Source organism: Dendropsophus ebraccatus, chromosome 2 (genome assembly GCF_027789765.1).
Source record: "Dendropsophus ebraccatus isolate aDenEbr1 chromosome 2, aDenEbr1.pat, whole genome shotgun sequence".
NCBI lineage: Eukaryota > Metazoa > Chordata > Amphibia > Anura > Hylidae > Dendropsophus > Dendropsophus ebraccatus.
Window position 1 is genome coordinate 97,986,316 of NC_091455.1, and position 18,920 is coordinate 98,005,235.

Genomic DNA, 18,920 nt, shown 5'->3' on the forward strand with positions numbered 1-18,920 from the left:
CTTTAGTTACATTTGTACAAATACCCAATCATTATTTTAAAAAAAGTTCTGGAATCTTAAATTTTCATGTAGTTACAGGAATTCATTCAACAGATTGTCTTCATGCCTCTCACTGTTTAGGATAGAGATGAGGTTGGTAGATGAAATCCACATGTGAGATCGACAAATGCAGACACCACGATTGCGTCTGAAGTTACATCTTTTTTGACTAATCCGTATGTCCTTTTACATAGTAAGTCATTTCTGCACAGACCCATCATGTTGTTACTACACAATAAGGCTAGGTTCACACTATGTAAAAACAGCGGCCGTATTTCATAACAACGGCCGTTGTTGTGCAAATATGGCTGTTGTTTTTACAAAGTGTGAACCCGGCCTAAAGGTAAAACAAGTTCCCGCTTATTGTCCTCTTCTGCATCAGTCAGATTTTTACGGCTTTCTTAGCCCCTGCTCACTCAGCATTGATGGAGCATTAATTCCACAGTCCCTGGCTTCACAAAATCCTGGGACCCCCGCTGGGCCTGGCAGCCCTGGCTGACCTGGAGGACCACTATAACCAGGAGGACCTTGTGGGCCAGGTTTTCCTTGCTTGGCAACTCCTGGGTATCCTGGATATCCTATAAAATTAAAACACATTGTTAAAATGAATGAACATAGCAGTCCATACTATGAATCTATGAGAATAAACACTACAAGAGTGACTGTTTTCACTGTGCATGACTTATTTTATAGAATATGTCAAAATGACTGGAACTGCTGAGAAGTAAGTGATAAATGCTTCATAGTCACATTTTCCATTCCATGTTCTGGCCAATATGAAATCTACAAATGGTCTACTCGTACGGATAAAATTAGGGAAAAGAACACACTGGTGCTGCACGCACCCAAAGAATGTATTTTTAGGGGGTTTTTTGTGTCAAATTCACTAATGTGTCCAATTGCCCATAGTAAATCTGAAAGGTTTTTCACAGGACAAAACTAAAACCCAACCATCCCCCAGCAATAGAAGTGGCTGATATTAAGAATAGAAAACCCGTCAAGAAAATGATGGTTTGCTTAGTAAATCTGTCATTGTGGTAGGTTTTAAAGCACAAACCTATGGCACACCCACAACACGCCCACTTGGCGGGTTTTTGGACAAAAAGGATAGGTTTGTCAAGTTTTTGGAAAATTTGTGTTGCACAGCTTAAGTAAATATGGCAGAACACTAAAACGATATAAAAAATAAACAAAAACCTGACAACTTGCTGCTGGGAACAAGTTAGTAAATCAGCCCCTAAGTCTTAATGTCTCTCAACAGGGAGCGTTCAAAGTAAGTGTTCAGGCAATACATATAGACCTTCAGTAAAAGTGTTCACTTTATTATAACCTCTTTTCCATGTCAGAAAAAGAGTTTATATTTGATTTTATATAGACTCTGTTGCATATTTTGGATACTAAAGGTTCAATTCTGACAGATGGATTACCTCTTGGTCCTTGAACTCCATCTGGGCCTGGTAGTCCTGTGCCTGCATCTCCTCTATGACCTTTCTCACCCTTCTCACCTAAAACATGAAAGAGTTATAAGCATGAATATATGTCACAATCTGTAAATTAAAAAGATAAAGTAACCACAAGTTAAATTGGTTTTCCATCCTAAAACTATTGTTGTCCTATTGTTGGGGGTGATCGACACAACTAGAAATAAACAATGTATGGAATTTGCTATGACACTGTACCACGATTATGATAAACTTTGTTGAGATGACATTTTTTGTTTTGAAGACACTTATCTAATGCTTTCGTCACACTGCTATATTGAAGGGGTATCCCACTCAAACATAACTTTTTATATATTGCTGCCCATGGTGAGACTAACAATTCCTTCCATATTAGTTATTATGTATTCAGTCTCCTCCCCCCAGGTCTGAGCTGCTGCTTTTTGCTGAAAACACAAAAATCTGTGTGTGAGTCTTCCTCTGTGTCTCACCCTCCCCTCCTTCCTGAGACAGCTGATGTAAACAAGTCCCTGGCTGGCTTTATCAGCAACATTGTAGCTTCTTTGTAATGCCGGGAGGGTTAATCATAGTGTGTTCATCAGCAACTTGACCTCAAAATAACCCTCCCAGCATTACATAGAAGCTACAATGTTGCTGATAAAGCCAGCCAGGCACTTGTTTACATCAGCTGTCTGATGTGGGAGGAGGGGAGTGAAAAGCTCACACACAGATCTTCGTGTTTTCAGAAGAAAGCAGCAGCTAAGAACTGGGAGAAGGAGACTGAATACATAATAAGAATGGAATGAATTGTTACTCTCAACATGGGCTGCAACATTTCAAAAGTTATGTTTGAGTGGAATACCCCTTGCAGGATCAAAAAGCACAGCATGCAATGCTTTTGGACCCTACAAAATGAAACATAGATGAATGGATTGCGATGTGACATATGCTAATGTACAGTATACCATAGGATAGCATACATTTCTCAAAGCATAGCAGACTATGCTTTCTGATACAGTTAGAAAAGATAGTGTGTTGGTGTATACTAGTCCAGCATACAATAGGCACTGATTTTGCATACACCTATGGATACATTTAAGGTGAGTTCAGGGGCTTTCCAAGCACTTATTCCCAATATAGGGGAGACACAAAGTATGATCAGATTATTATGAGCAATAATTGGTAAAAAAAACTATGTAAAGTGCTGCGGAATCTGTGTGCGCTATACAAATAAAAGCATTATTATGTGTTCGGTGTCTATCAGATAATGACCTGTAGTTTTAAATGTTAAACATGTAAAACAATGTTAAACATACAAATGTTGGGAGGTTTTCTTTTTCTAATTTCCCATTTGATAATCTATTTTAAAATAATCGTGAAATATTGCAGTTTTCATTTTGGCCGGTAAGCATAATAATGAGATGACAGTTTCTGTCCTGTAGGAAACCTCAGCAGTCCCATTGTTATCATCACAGACAGGATTACAGTGAAAAATGACCCCAATATATAGATAAGATGAGATCAGGGTACTCATTATAATAAGATCAAACCATTTCCCCCTTCCTGCACTGTGACCTTTGCACAGTTCACAGACCATGACTAGAAAACTCTCCCATAAAATTGGGTCCCCTCTGGTCAATATTTACAATGTCGATGGGGCTTGCTATAAAGCATATCTCAGTTCTGTACGGAAAGCTCAGCAAATACGGCTTCCCCGTAATAATGTACATAAAATGAAATAAAAACAATTAAATTAACATTTTTAATTCACCTTGATCACCCTCAGCTCCTTTTTGTCCAGGAAGTCCAATGGGTCCTCTGGGGCCACGTTTTCCATTAATTCCAGAAGCGCCAGGTTTTCCCTTAAAAATATAATATTATTTTGCTATTAAACTTTGGATGTACTATCATTTCTTTATTGAGTATACAATAATACTGCTAATGTCATTCTTATGTATAGTGAGAATATATCAGAGACATTCCCTGCAGCAGAGTTTGATTTCATAGGATTCTATTCATTGTGCTGTCATCCTAATGCTTGGTGTCCACAGCTTTAGATTTCTTAAAGTAAACCTGTCACTTCAAAAGATGTTTGACATTTCGTAGAGACAATTTCAAAATTTGGATCTATGGGGGTCTGGGTGCTCAGACCATTAGAACCCCCTGCTCTGTACATAAGATGCAAGAGAGGCCCATGGACTTTCTATAGAAATCCAGACAGAGCTGGGAGAGCATGCACTTAGACATTGATCCTTGGTGGGATTGTGCGATACTTCGCCCATTTTGGAGTGCTATTCACTCCCTTTTAGAGAAAGTGCTGATGTTTCCACTCACGTGGGGTCCGCATCTAGCCCTATTGTCTATGGGTCTGGATGATATGCATAAATCTGATGTAACGATGCTTATACATATTCTAATGGCCTCTAGAACGGCCATAGCTAAGCGTTGGAAGTCCACGGATGTCCCCAATGTGACAGAAATTAGATCAGTTACGAATTTCAATTACCAAATGGAATCATCCATTGCAATGAGAACCAATAAGGTTAAACGACTGGAAGATGGTTGGCACAAGTGGTGTAATTTTCAGAAAAATCACCCTCATTAGGATTTGAGTCTTGTGAGCTATATAGTTTTACTCTTCTTGATTGATGCCTACCCCTGTTCCCCTTTTAAGGAACTCTTTTCTATGCTTCCCCCATTTCCCTACTGCCTATTTTACCTGATCATTTATATATCTTGGTACTATGACACTAAAGCTGTATGTTCTTGCTTTTCTTAAACTGTTATACCTTGTTTACCAGTCCCTTGAAGGACGTGAGTTTTTATGTTATGTTCTTATTTGTGTCCTGACTTTAAAACTCAATAAAAAACTTTTGTCCCAAAACTCATATAGAGAAAATCTGCACAGTATCCAATTGGGCATCTGTGGGATGTGCCATATTCGCTGTGGCCCCACATCTTCCGTATATACTGATGATGTGCTGATGATGATGGGACTACCATCCCCCATTTGCATAGTGACTTAGCTTCAAACTGCACGGAAACTGCACTGAGAATGGAGGTAAGAAACTTACCATCATCCTCTGTGCCCTGTGCACTGGAGGTAGATATGATCAGGTTCGATTTGTCTAACCTGCTGGAATTTGATTGTGGTAACTAACATCACTATTCCTATTTGGATTTTTTCTGGTACTTAAACTCCTGTGAAAACCAAGCATGCATTAATCTCTATCATAGGAAAAAATTTGCACGCTTAGGTTTGTCTGAATCCAAATGCTCTGCATTTGGTTACCAGTGGCTGAAGAAGTTGGATAAAGGCCCTAAGGCGGCCTGGAAAACATGGACACAGCCATAGACCTACTAGGACTCCGTTAGAGCTGCATCTAACTTCCTCAGCCACAGGTAATCAAAGGCAGAGCATTCGGGTTCAGCCGAACCTAAGTGCCCTATTCCACGGGCGATTATCATTTCAATAATCGTTAACGATAAACAATCCAAACAACCGCTATTGGGAAAGACCTGAAATCGTTCACCCATTTAAATGGAACGATAATCGTTACTTATGATCGTTCTTGCTGTCGTCACTATTGCGCTCATCACTACTGCGAACGTCCGAACGACATCTTATTCAATGCGAACGATTTGCGAACAAGCAAACGATTATTAAACGATTCCTTGTTTGGTCGTTAATCGTTAACTGCTATTCAAACGAACGATTATCGCTTAGATTCGTGGAATAGGGCCCTAAGCGTGCTAAGGCTCGTCTCTAATAATGTATGTGTGGTGCACCAGGAAAGAAAGGGTTTATGTAGCAGATTTATACAGGATGTTGTATGCTACATGCTAACTACAAACCTAGATTGTAGCATAGGCCACAGTTTTAGTAGGGGATACCACATCTGCAAACATCTCAGGAACAGTGCTTGTATACTGCAGTTTAATTTCTTGCTCTCACCTGCTTTCCAGCTTTTCCTGTAACTCCTGGGGGTCCGGGTGGTCCTATCAATGCTGCACCTGCTGTTGGACAGGCACTAGCACACTTTCCTCTTATGCCGGCTGCATACTTTGATGTTGCTTCAATCACAACCTTACGGCACAACTCATATACAAGATTATCCGGCATGTCTGGTCCCTGTTAGTGAACGTCAACTAAATATCAGTTGCTTGCTGGTAAATAAGCACAATTTCTTGAGACAACCAAAAGGGTTCAATTAGATAACCAAGTAAAGATGGGTGGTGATATTATGGATGTCACTTATATTATACCATATATTATTATTATTATTATTGTTATTATTATTATTATTATTATTATTATTATAAATGCTTTCAGAGCAGAAGTAGTAAATTGGGCAGAGTAACAAAACAAAAGTATGTGTCACCAGGATGGGAATCTAATATATTTAATACCAGTCAACTACTTGTTTCCCAAGAACAAAACGATTTCATGAATCGGAATTGGGATTTCACAAAAAGTAATTCATTGCAACATTTACTAATTAAAATCACATTTACTCTGATTCTTTTTTGGGAAAAGGAATAGATCTATTAGGAAACTGGTATTGCCCCAAGGTTGTCCAACCAGGTGCTGAAAGATTATAAGCCAGGGACATCTAAATTATTTGTTAACCTCTTGTCCAGGTAATCCAGGAGGGCCAGGGGGACCCTGTTCTCCACGATCTCCAATTGGTCCAGAATAGCCTCGGGAGCCTGGTGATCCAGGAGCACCTGTTCTGCCCTTTTCACCTGGTGGTCCTGGACGACCCCGTTTTCCTTGCTGTAACAAAAACAGATTTTTACAAAAATGTCATAATTTAAAAGGAGTACTCCAGAGGAGAAAAAAGTTTTCAGAATAACTAATGTCACAATGTAATACATACAGATTTGTAAATTACTCCTATTCAAAACTCTTAAGCAATCCAGTACTTATCAGCTGCTTTAGGTCCTGCAGGAAGTGGTCTGTTCTTTCCAGTCTGACACAATGATCTCTGCTGCCACTTCTATGACAGGAACTGCACAAAGCAGATGCAAATCCTCATAGAAAACATCTCCTGCTCCAGGCTGTTCCTGACACAGCCAGAGGTGGCAGCAGAGAGCACCGTGATAGACCACCGGGGTACCCTTTTAAAGAGGTTATCCAGCAGAGGAAAAGACAAAGCTACTTTATTGCAAAAACAGCTTCACCCCTGTTCTCAGGTTGTGTGTGGTATTACAGTTTTGTTCTATTCACGTCAATGGAACTGAGCTGCAAAACCATAAAACTTTTTGTTTTATGACATTTCACAATCCTTTATAAATGAATGATAACTTATAAGTGACATCACTTATGATGTCAAGTGATTTTTCTAAAATATCTTCATTGGTTTTATTGGGGTATTAAAACTGTTTACCACAATCTTTACATTAGACAAGAAGAGAAAAGAACACTGTTTCAATGTGTTTCTATGAGACTACTGAGGCTGGTGTAAATAGGTAATTCCAAAGATATAAATAGATAGAATGTAAAAACAATGTACACTGAACAGTAAGAGCTAAGCTGAGGCTTACTATCTAACCCAGTTCTTTTAAACTTGCTGTCTATAAGAAATAACCAAGCATTTTCACTAGTCATATTCTGCAGGGGTCAGTAGGGCACAGAAATCATGGCGTGCTCTATGACATACTGTCAGTGTGTGTCAGCATATATGGTGATTATACCACCCACCTATGGGCAATGCTTATTGTATATCATTTGATGCCATTAATTTACAAACAAACAGAGGCATATGTCACCTCTTGGCTTCCATGTATAAAAAGAAATAATAAAAAGAAAAACATATACTGTGGACGGAGCATCACTTACAAAACCCTTGTCTCCAGTGTCACCAGCATCCCCCTGTAAAAAAAAAAATTAAAGATATAAATCTGTCTGTGTCCACTGCATACTTTTAATGCAGATATTCATATGCATAATATGTTTCCAGACTACAATTGTATATATACAGCAGTTGGTATCAGGCCACCCATTAATAACACACTGCAATCCCAGGATCAAGTAATGCTATTTCATATGATCATAGTATGAAACATTAGAGGATTTGATTCTGCAGTAAATTTCATTGTGGTCAATTTTAGTACAAAATTAATTTTTTTTCCCTAATATAAATATATTGAATCCATTCTGATGTGAAGGCAAACAAAAACCTTTGTTAAACTATGAACTAAAGACTAATACTTACCTTCAGAATGCATTCATCTTAACTAAAACACATTCATGACCCTTGGACCTCAAAGGTTATCTTAAAGCGAATGTACCATCAGGTACATCGCTTCTTCTTTTTTAAACATGAGCTGATAGGCGCTGGCATGGGGAACCCGGTGACGCAATCCTTTTTTTTGAAACGCTGCCAGGTTCCAGCACTCAGTGCTGTTCTTTTGCCACGCACCAGCCCGTATCTATGCACTGGGGGCAGGCCTGTGGCCCCTTAGTGGGAAGACATCCCCTCTGTGACGTGGCTCTATTGATTCTTACAGAGAAGGGATATTGTCACACTGGGGGCGATGATTCACTTTAAGGTTGTAGTAAGAGGTTTATTTCATGTATCTACCTAACATAACATATTGTATATTGTAAGCTCTCATTCACATGGCCCCCTCTCCTTCTGGACTAGTCAATTATGGGGCCCTTCATAAGCTATACAGACAAAGAGATTTCAGCATCCATTTAGTGAGGGATAAAATAGCTTCTTCCATAAGGCAATATTAAAGGGGTTAGCTGCTTTTTGTTTAAAGGGGTACTCCAGGCAAAATATATTTTTAAATATGTCATTATATAAGGAAAGTTATACAAATCTCTAATATACACTTATTATGGGAAATGCACATATAGTGCTATTTCCCTCAATATAGTAGATCAGGCAGGCTCACTTCCTCTAAAAAATCATGACGTCACGTCTCAAGCCGTATGTTCCGGCAGGGTCCAGCAGAGGGCGCGCTATATGTAGAAGAACAGAAGTCCGAAACAACTAGTGACCACAGTTCTACAGGTTTACAGCAGTGCTTTGTTCTAATGATGCTGTTACAGTAGCTGTATTAGGCTGTTCGTTTTGGTGCAGGGGTGCGTACCTCTGCTCTGATGTTACCGCAGATCCGACGCGCCTGGTGGATGTATTTGAGGCCCCGGTCTCAGAGAAGAATTAGGCCGCAGGTGGGATTGGTGATCGAGACCCCCGAATTTTATCTCCTGTGTAGGAGCGCTCACCCCTCTGCATCCCCGGTAACATCAAAGCAGAAGTAAGCACCCCGATACCAGCCTTAAGGAGGAGAGAGAGGGAGAGAGAGAGAGAGAGGGGCCCGGAAGATCACCCAGCAGCGGCGTCCCTGCACGTCCCTCTCTGCTTCCCCTGTGCTGCTTCACCACCGTGGCACATCTCCGTGCAGGGATGCTGCTGCTGGGTGTTCTTCCGGGCCCCCCTCTCTCTCTCTCCTCCTTAGGGCTGGTATCGGGGTGCGTACTTCTGCTTTGATGTTACCGGGGATGCAGAGGGGTGAGCGCTCCTGCACAGGAGATAAAATTCGGGGGTCCCGACCACCAGTCCCGCCTGCGGCCTAATTTTCCTCTGAGACCGGGGCCTTAAGTACATCCACCAGGCGCATTGGATCTGCGGTAACATCAGAGCAGAGGTACGCACCCCTGCACCAAAACGAACAGCCTAATACAGCTACTGTAACAGCATCATTAGAACAAAGCACTGCTGTAAACCTGTAGAACTGTGGTCACTAGTAGTTTGGAACTTCTCTTCTTCTACATATAGCGCGCCCCCTGCTGGACCCTGCCGGAACATACGGTTTGAGACGTGACGTCATGATTTTTTAGAGGAAGTGAGCCTGCCTGATCAACTATATTGAGGAAAATAGCACTATATGTGCATTTCCCATAATAAGTTATATATATTAGAGATTTGTATAACTTTTCTTATGTAATCACATATGTAAAAATATGTTTTGCCCGGAGTACCCCTTTAAGCGCATGTGACATTCACAAAAAGGTAACATAGACTTCTAAAATCTGAGCAAGTTCAGATAAATGTATTTAAGTTCAGATAAATGTATTTAGTCATCTTACTATGAAGTTTTCACTGGTACTTCGTGTAAAGTAGAATGTCCAGTGTGTTTCAATAAAAGTTGCTTACAGATGTGTGAGAGCACATAACCCTCCATGTTGTGCCATCTTCTGAATAGCACCGGATGTCTTTTGGGGGAGAAGACTATGCTAAAAGCGAGATGTGGCCTAATAGTACTAAAAAGAGAAAATGTAGACCTTCTAAAAAAGTATATTTCCCATCCCCACTAATTTCTTAAGATTATTCATAAAGCAGCAAACCCCATTTAAATCCATAATAAAATGCAGCAGTAGAGTACTCCATTTACCAATGTACGGCCATGGCCATAGCACTAATAGATATAACATAGGGAGATTTACCACCATGTCACTAGCTGGTTGCACGAACAAATATATGCAAAAGATTGACAAGAATATATTATAAAGGGTGAGGCTGTGTTCAGTTATGATTTTATGGCAGCACGTTTGTGCTACTGCAACTGTTTTACTGCCACAATACTATGACAGTAAATGGAACATTTCAACACAGCCTGATTTAACCTACTAATGGTGCGTTTACACGGAGAGATTTATCTGACAGATTTTTGAAGCCAAAGCCAGGAAAGGCTTTGAAAGGAGGATAGATCCCTGTCTTTCCTTTATGACCTGTTCCCTGTTTATAGTCTGTTCCTGGTTTTGGCTTCAAAGATCTGTCAGATAAATCTGTCTGTGTAAACGCACCATAAGACCATAGTTCACCTGTGTGCTAGGCATAAAAATCCAAAATGGTTGTCAATTTAGAAGCTAGTACTAATGATTTCCACATGGAGGGGGGGTCCATAACCCTGAATGGTGGATGGGATCACGTGTCCCCATGAACTTGAATTAAAGGTTGTTACATACTTTGGCTCCAGTCTTTCCCTTTACACCTTGCCTTCCTTTTTCTCCCTACAAAAAAATCAACATAAGACATAAACATGCAGGCATTAATAAATCAGATTCAGAATATAGTTTACTTATTTGCTATTATCAATCCGCCTGATACATTGCTGTAAAAGATTGCATTAGCTTTCAGCTAGCTTGCACTTGTGTTTAGTGGTAACTGCTCGATGGCTCATAGATGTGACATGGCTAACCATGGGCAGAATAAACTATGTAGTGAGCAAACAAAGGTCAAGTGAATTCAGAGCCTTTCACCTGGGAGCATAACCCAATAGAGATGATAAGAATGCATAAAACCAGTGCTAATGTGAAGGCTGCTCTTACCTATACCAACCAGTCAGATTTTGCTTTAATTTTGGAGATGAAAATACACACATTTTATTGGCCCTCTTGCACTAAGACGCTTTCCTTTTCAAAATCCCATTGATTAGCAAGTGTGAAAACTCTCCTCCACCAATACTCAGCACACAACTATGACTTGGCTGCAAAATTCATGTCATAATGTCTAATAACTAATAAGATCCACAGTATAGTCATTTGAGTGTCTCCTTTTCTCTTCTCTTGTCTTCTCCTTCTATCATGTTCTCTAAAATGAATTCCATACATCCCCATACTCTAGAACAGGGGTCCCCAACCAGGGAGAAACATGTGGCTCATGACCCACTGCTGTGTTGCTTTATTTATGGCTAAGCTGACACTAAAAATTGACAACATTGCAGACATACAGTATCCTAGCTAGAGAACAGTGGCAATTTGGATGATATATTGATCAACCAAAGTGTGAGTTCATCAAAGTCTGTGCCTGGTGCTGAAACGAAATAGGTCGCAAAATTTGGAGCAAATCCCTGACTTTTGTAAAAAAAAAAAAAAAAAAGGGTGACTTTTTTGCCGTTGTGTAATGCACTTGCCAAGTGGGTGGGACTTAGCATAGCAGAAGCATAGTTTCTCCATTTTTGAGATGATGTGGTTCTTGACCATCACTCAATGTTTAAGCTATGTTCACACTACGTAAAACTACGGCCGTTGTTGCCGATGGCAACAACAGCCGTAGTTTTTGTGCAGCGGGAACACATTTAGCCTATTAAGCAATGGGATCCCGGCCGGCCATATACGCTCCGGCCGGGATCTGTGCGGCCCCGCGAATAACTGACAGGTCAGTTTTCTGCGGCCGGAATTCAGTTAATTAAGGACGCAGAAAGACCTGTCAGTTCACACAGTGAAGCGAGCGGCACCGGTGGGGGATTAACAGGGCGGGCTGCGGACATACTTACAGTGGGATGGACATGCCGCTGCGAGTTTGTCTGGCCATGAGTGTACTGGGCAGGGATCCGCAGTGGATCTCGCAGCGAGAATCTCGCTGTGGATCCGTCCAGTGTGTTTGTACCCTAAGATGGCACCGCTAAATATGTTTTATGTTTCCATTGGTTTCTTAAAGTGAACGTACCACTAGTATTATTTTTGTACATGAACAGACCAGCACTGGGGCAGGGATATCAGTGCCACAGTTCTTTTTTTGAACCACCGCCTGGTTCTCGCACATTGTGCCAGTCTATTACTGGGCATCAGCTGGGCATGAAGCACTGGGGGCGGCCCGCTGGCCCCCCCATGTGATAAACTCTCCTCTGTAACATGGCTCTGTGTTACAGAGGAGAGAGGGTTTCGTCACACTGAAGGCCGGCAGGCCAGCTTCTAGTGCTTAATGCCCAGCCAATGCCCGGTAATAGACTGCTGCAGTGTGCAGGAACCGGGCAGTGGTTCAAAAAACGACTGCGGCATCGGCATCCCCGCACGGGTGCCAGTCTGTTTGTCCAAAAAAACAATAAAGCGATGTACCTGGTGGTACATTTGCTTTAAGGTATGTATAATCTATACATGTATTATTACTGTTAGGGACCAAGGAGAATATCAATGGGCACACACAACATTATAATATCTGAGAAAAAAACAATACAGGATACTTATACAGTAAAATTTCACACATCTAAATACCCTTATGCACATTAATATTGCCTTGTTGTACAGTCTGTACAATCTGTACAGTCAAGTCTGGTCTTAGAAAACATTTTCTTAATGAATTGCGTCTGTAAAGTAGTTATGGAGCAGGCAGAGTTTGCCTCAACCAAACCTTTACCACTTCTGGGAAATAGATTACAATAATAACCTGATTGTGCCCAAGTGCAAGCAGGAGGCCACTAGCAATATTGTTGTAAATGAAAGTGCCACACGACCTGGGCTGTCTTCCATGATCCTGGGCCAATCTTTGCTCTAGGAAACTAGGTTCCTATACAGAACAGTAGAGAGCCATCTGCAAATATTCCCACTGAATGCTATTTCTGTGTATTGTATAAATGCTCTGCTGTAGTAAATCATATATATTTTCAAATGTTTTACACTGCTTTATGTTTAGGAATTAGGGCGACCAACACAGCTGGATTATACACTTTGCTTTTCTTGCTGTCAGCAGCGTGCTTATTCTTGTTAAACCAGCTGGACAAGTAATGTTCATAAGAATTTAAATGTACCCAGCAGAGTACAAGTTGATAATAAATGAAAAATAGAAATAGAGTAGAAAGGACTAGGAAATATCAGAATAAGACCCCCTATTGGTTAACCATACACCCCCAGTACAGTATATAAACACATTTCCCCGTTTATTTTTGTTAAAGTGCTGGCAGAGAGGATAGAAATGCTTTGGTTGTCATCAAAAAAAGGGATAAGGACCAGGCCAGTAAAAAAAAACAAACATCAAAATACATAAAAGATAATACCTTCATGCCATCATCTCCAATATCCCCTTGTGAGCCCTGTATAAACATAGGAGAGGAAGAAAAATTACACAGAATATAAAAAATAATAAATTAATAAAACACCTACTAACAAACTGTATCCAGGACAATAGATCATATATTTATGACTTGTATTCAGAAAATGTTTATTAAGCATTGAAACAGCTGTATATATATATAAAAGAGCAGATACAGCAGAAAATATTAATTCCTGTGGACCTCCTTGGCTATACTGGCTTGGACTGGCTCTTCCTCAGTTGACCACAGTGTGCTTTACGTACAACCAGCTGTTCATAAAGAACATATACTCTCCGAATGTTTTTGAAAAAGGTTATTACATGGACTAATGTCTTGAATGCACAATTTTAAGATATGTTATTGCCCAACAAAAGTTTAGAAAATTACTAATAGACACTTATTATGGGAAAGGCACCTATAGTGCATTATCTCTGCACTTACTACAGCATGGCCTGTTCAGGTCTTTGTAAAGTTGGTGATATCGCGTCACATAAAATGCCGACTCCTGCTGTTGTGGTGGGACAGACCAGAGCAGCAGTTGTCGGTAGTTTATGTGACGTGACATCATCAACTTTACAAAAAAGAACAAAAGTCCAACAGCACCTTCTGGAGATTCTTCGATTATGGCCAAAAAATAGAAATGAAGGATGCACGCAGGTATGCTCACAATCCTAGGTATGAGCACTACGAACTTCAAAAGAAAGGATTTCCCACAGCATCCACGATGAAATAGGTGTGTTTATCAGGGTATAAATCTCCACATAGACCATGTCTATTACTATCCTTTATGTGCATCTGGTATGTTTTGACAGCCTTGACCCTGTAACTCCATTTAATCTTTTCCCTTTTCCTTCTCCTCTGTTTCCACTCTTCCCCCCTCCCCTTTTGTGGTGCCTCCCCTTGGGTTGGTTTGATCTAATGATACACATGTATATATACCCTGTGGTTACACTGTATTTGTATGCTTGAGAAAGGCCAGCAGGCTGACCAGGCATCACCAATTTACAGAAACCTGAACGCACCATGCTGTAGTAAGTGCGAGGAAAATGCACTATAGCTGCCTTTCCCATAATAAGTGTCTATTAGTAATTTTGTTAACTTTTGTTGGACAATAACATATCTTAAAATTATTTTGCCTGAACTTACCCTTTAAGATGTAATGAGACATTTCCAAGTATTAGATGTAATTAAATGTTGGATTGTGCAGCTGTGAGGTGGAGATTATTGGGGTGGGGTTAGCTTTATTTGTGTTGAAAAAAAGGTTATTTACCTTGGGACCTCTAAGACCCTGTGGTCCTGGTTTTCCAGGGATCCCATTATCACCTCTTGCACCTTGTGCACCCTAAAAAGTAAAATGGGTAAGAATTAAACCATACAATACAGTAACCATTTATTAATGTATAAACTGTAAAAAAATATTTAGTTAATTTTACCAATCATAAATTAGATCTCTACTCAGAGGTTAATCTGAGGTATGGGCATAGGTAACGTTCTATTTTTAGTGCATTAGTCTGCTGATTTCTTAAGTTTGCCCAAAACGGACTTGTATCATCTATGCACAGGATGCCAATCAAAGTCTATGGGACTGATGGAGACAAGTACTGCTCTGTAAACACTGAATGAAGCAACAGTGCGCATGAGGAATCTTTGCTCTATTCACGTTTCTCTTACTGTGTTTGTGCAGTGAGTAGAGTTGAGCGGCTCAGAGGCAGTGTGCCTCCCTTTAATCAGACAATTATTACCCAAACCTTGGAGAGTTGACACAAGTTTACTATGGGACAGCCTATTTAAAGCAACTCTGTACCCATAATCATGCCCCCCAAACTGCTTGTACCTACGGATAGCTGCTTTAATCCCAAGATCTGTCCTGGGGTCCATTCGGCAGGTGATGCAGCTATTGTCCTAAAAAACAACTTTTAAACTTGCAGCCCTGTGTCAAATTGGTGTGGCCTAGAGTACCCATGTCTAGAATTATGACACCCCTCCGTCCCTCCTCCCCGCCCTCTTCAAAATTAGGAATGCCCCTAGAACAATTTCTCCTATACTTCACCTGTGTGAACACTGCACATGAGCTGGATGGGTAAGGCACCTGTCCAGTGTTCAGGTGATGAATAGGAAAAATCCTGTCCGGGGGTGTTCCTAGTGATAAGGAGGGTGGGGAGGAAGGACAGAAGGGTGTTGCAATCTTAGGGCACGCACACTCTATGTCACGCCAATTTGACACAGGGCTGCAATTTTAAAAGTTGTTTTTTAGGACAATAACTGCATCACCTGCCAAACGGACCCCAGGACAGATCTTGGATTTAAAGCAGCTATCCAAAGGTACAAGCGGTTTAAGGGGGGGGGGGGGTCAGATTGTGGGTACAAAGGCGCTTTAAAGATTATAATATTGGCTCGACTCTTTGGTCTTAGCATTTTTTTACCCTTTACATGCATATATTGTTTCTATTGTTTCCGTTTTCCATTTTTGGAAATGTATAAATTTGTACCTATTCTAATTTATAATATCCCCTGGAAGCCCTGCCATAGACTTGGACTGCTGCTGCTGCGATTGTGATAACATTAGCTGGGTGGTGTTTGTATAGAGTTCAGTAATATATCCCAACAAGAAAAAAATTAAGTAAAGTTTGTCTTGCTAGTAAACTTCTTATTTTCACAAGCCTTCCATGCTTATTTCTTGGTTGTTTGTCTTTTATGTTGGCAATCTCCATTTAAATTACAGAGTTTTTCCTGCACTGCTCATATTACAGTAGCATGCCCATGGACTTATAAGCCTACAAGGAACAGAAATTTAAAAGGAACTTATCACATTGAACATGCTGTGCTTGCAGTGCTTATAGTGTTACCTCTTTATAGGGCGTCCATCTGCGCATTTGTAGTTAAAATGTTATTCATGTCCTGTGGTGCCAGAGAGGCATGACCGGTAACCTGGGGGTGCTCTGGGCTTGGGGGGCTCTATCCCCTGTATTTCCCCACCCTCTCCAGGGCTCACATATGGGGGGTCTCTGGAGCCATAGCTGGCTCTGCAAAGTTCACAGCACATAAACAACAATACAGAAGGTATCAAACATTATGTAATGCTCCTAAGGCTGGTTCTAGGTGACAGCTTCTTTTTAAAAATAGGTTCACCTAAGATTAGTAGACTAGTTTTTACAGGCATTTAGAAGGGGTTTTGAATAGCATGTCCTGTTATAAAGGTATATAAATATGAACATGCAAAGAATACACAACCTGTAAATAAAGAGAGCAATCATAGTTAATATGTCCAGCTTACCAATGGCCCTTCAATGCCTGGTGGACCCGATGGACCTCTGTCTCCCTTGTCTCCCTATAATTAAAAAAAATAATAATAATAATTCAAGAAAAAATGTGAAAAAAAATTTGTCAGCATTTTATTGGGATACAAGCCAACAGAATATAAAAATGTAAAAGCTCATGAAAACGAGAATTCTCATTTCTAAAATTGGGCAAATTAAGTTGGGTTTCCATATTGAGTTCCATAGAAAATTACGTATATATCACATTCATGAGATTTCCATGTGAGCGAACCTGTCAAAATGTTCGAGTTTGGCAACAGTATCCGAACCAGAACGTTCAGCATTTGATTAACTGTGAGTGCATAAGTTAGATGCCAACCTAGGGAGTCCTGGAAAACATGGATACAGCCTGTGGCTGTCCTGAGAACCCTATGGCTGGATGCTATGGCAGCATCTAACTTATGCTGCCATGCTTAACGAATCAAACAATAAGGGCCAGTTCACATAGAGTAAAACAGGAGGAACTGGCAGTCTATGGGAGGTTTGCGCGCCTCCTCTCTCCGCACGGAACATTGGACATGTCAATTCTTCCGAGCAGGGAGGCACGGAGAGAGGAGGCGCGTGAGCCTCCCATAGACTGCCAGTATGACACGGAGGCTGGTGGACAGTTTCCGCCAGTTTTACTCCATGTGAAAATTTTGACAGGTTCACTCCACACTAACTGCTACATAACTAAAATAAATAACAAAGTCATTACATAAACAAGTTTCATTAGCCAAATAAGGCAGTATTAGAAATCTTGTGACAGGTCATACGGCTAATAGAAAAGGTAAAAAAATTCTGCCTCAAAATCTACACTGAATCTAAAATAACCAACCATCCAGATGCCCTAATGCGCGTTTCTTGCAGTTATTGCTATTTTATTATTAAAATGCATTGATAAAGCAACAACCAGCATTTGAGTATCTTGTCTTTTTGGGGGGGTCTACTGATATTTCTGTAATGGGTGAGTTTTCCCTTTTCTTTTAAGGGTAGCTTCACACGTATCGACTCGCAGCGTTAATAACGCTGCGAGTCGGCTAGGTCCTGGCAGATCACTTTCACTACATACACACAGTGGTCTGAACGACTGCTGCGTGTATGCCGGCAGTGTAACCCCTTCTGTTGCCGCCCGGCTCCATCTCTGTATACATTACCTGTCCTCTCTGTACGGGGTCCCAGCCTACTGCTCTCCCACCCGGCCAATCAGTGTGTTGCCCTGCCGCAGCCACTGATTGGCCAGGCGGGAGAGCAGTACGCCGGGACCCGTGCAGTGAGGACAGGTAATGTATGCAAAGCGGGAGCCGGGCGGCAGCTGAAGGGGTTAAGCAGCGGGCAGAATTACATACACGCAGCAATCGTTCAGACTGCTGTGTGTATGTAGTGAAAGTGATTTGCCAGGACCTAGCCGACTCGGAGCGTTATTAACGCTGCGAGTCGATATGTGTGAAGCTACCCTAACACTTTTTTTATCCTGTGAAATGCTGATAAATCGATGTAGTGAGACAGGAGTTAAAGGGGTTCCCCAAAAAGCAGAGAAGGACCTACTTCTTCTCTCTGGTGCGCCACTTCCTCCAGCTGCCTGTGCTTACCAACTTTCACAGACAAAAAGGGGGCAGGAGCATGTTGCATGCGCTGAAGGCATTGCATGCGGGTGAAACAGGTGATGGGGAGGGTGGCTAATAAGAAGTCTTATAATAAGAATGTTCTTCTTTGTTGTCCATAGCAAACAATCACAGCTCAACTTTGGAAGAGCACAGAAAAAAAGTGGCACTTATTTTTCACTCAGAAGCTCAATAGTCTAATGCACAGAAAAACTGCTTAAGAAAGCAACAATTTGCCACCAAAATCAACATAAAAACCATTAATAAATTCCTTCCGTAGTACATACCTTTTGTCCCATTAGCCCCAAATCACCTTCTTTTCCATTTACTCCAGTAACTCCCTGTAAAATCACAAATCAGAGAGTCAAAACTCAAAGTCAGGGATCAACAGGTTAATCATCCAGTAACCTACACTTTGGTAACTCACATCTTTCCCATCAGTCCCACGGAAGCCAGGTATGCCGGACAATCCTGTTATACCCTGCAAATGGAAAGGATTCATTTTAATATTTCATGCATATCTATTTACATTGTACATTGACTTTTTAATTAAGGCCCATTTTTAGGGATTATTTCATTATAAATAATTGGAGAAGTTTTTTTCTCTATTTTTTATTGCCATAAATAGTTAATAGTGGTTTCACCATTTTTATTTAAAATAGCCATTGTTTTCAGCCTTTAGTGATTTTCATTGAAGTCTATGGAAAGAACAGCCA

The 18,920-nt window shown here is 40.8% G+C and overlaps 1 protein-coding gene across 1 annotated transcript in view; it reads right to left on the reverse strand.

Annotated features, from left to right (window-relative positions):
* Positions 1–411: 411 nt before the first annotated feature.
* The window catches only part of LOC138784156 (collagen alpha-2(IX) chain-like), a 59,776-nt gene continuing 41,267 nt past the window's right edge, over positions 412–18,920 (reverse strand). Inside the window, exons 18-29 of the mRNA XM_069959669.1 lie at positions 18,632–18,685; positions 18,492–18,545; positions 16,579–16,632; positions 14,575–14,646; positions 13,269–13,304; positions 10,462–10,506; positions 7,321–7,353; positions 6,109–6,255; positions 5,434–5,610; positions 3,250–3,340; positions 1,467–1,544; positions 412–617 (exon numbers count right to left, since the gene is read on the reverse strand). Coding sequence (XP_069815770.1) covers positions 430–617; positions 1,467–1,544; positions 3,250–3,340; positions 5,434–5,610; positions 6,109–6,255; positions 7,321–7,353; positions 10,462–10,506; positions 13,269–13,304; positions 14,575–14,646; positions 16,579–16,632; positions 18,492–18,545; positions 18,632–18,685 — 1,029 coding nt within the window. The 3' untranslated portion in view covers positions 412–429. The remainder of the gene's footprint in view (positions 618–1,466; positions 1,545–3,249; positions 3,341–5,433; positions 5,611–6,108; positions 6,256–7,320; positions 7,354–10,461; positions 10,507–13,268; positions 13,305–14,574; positions 14,647–16,578; positions 16,633–18,491; positions 18,546–18,631; positions 18,686–18,920) is intronic.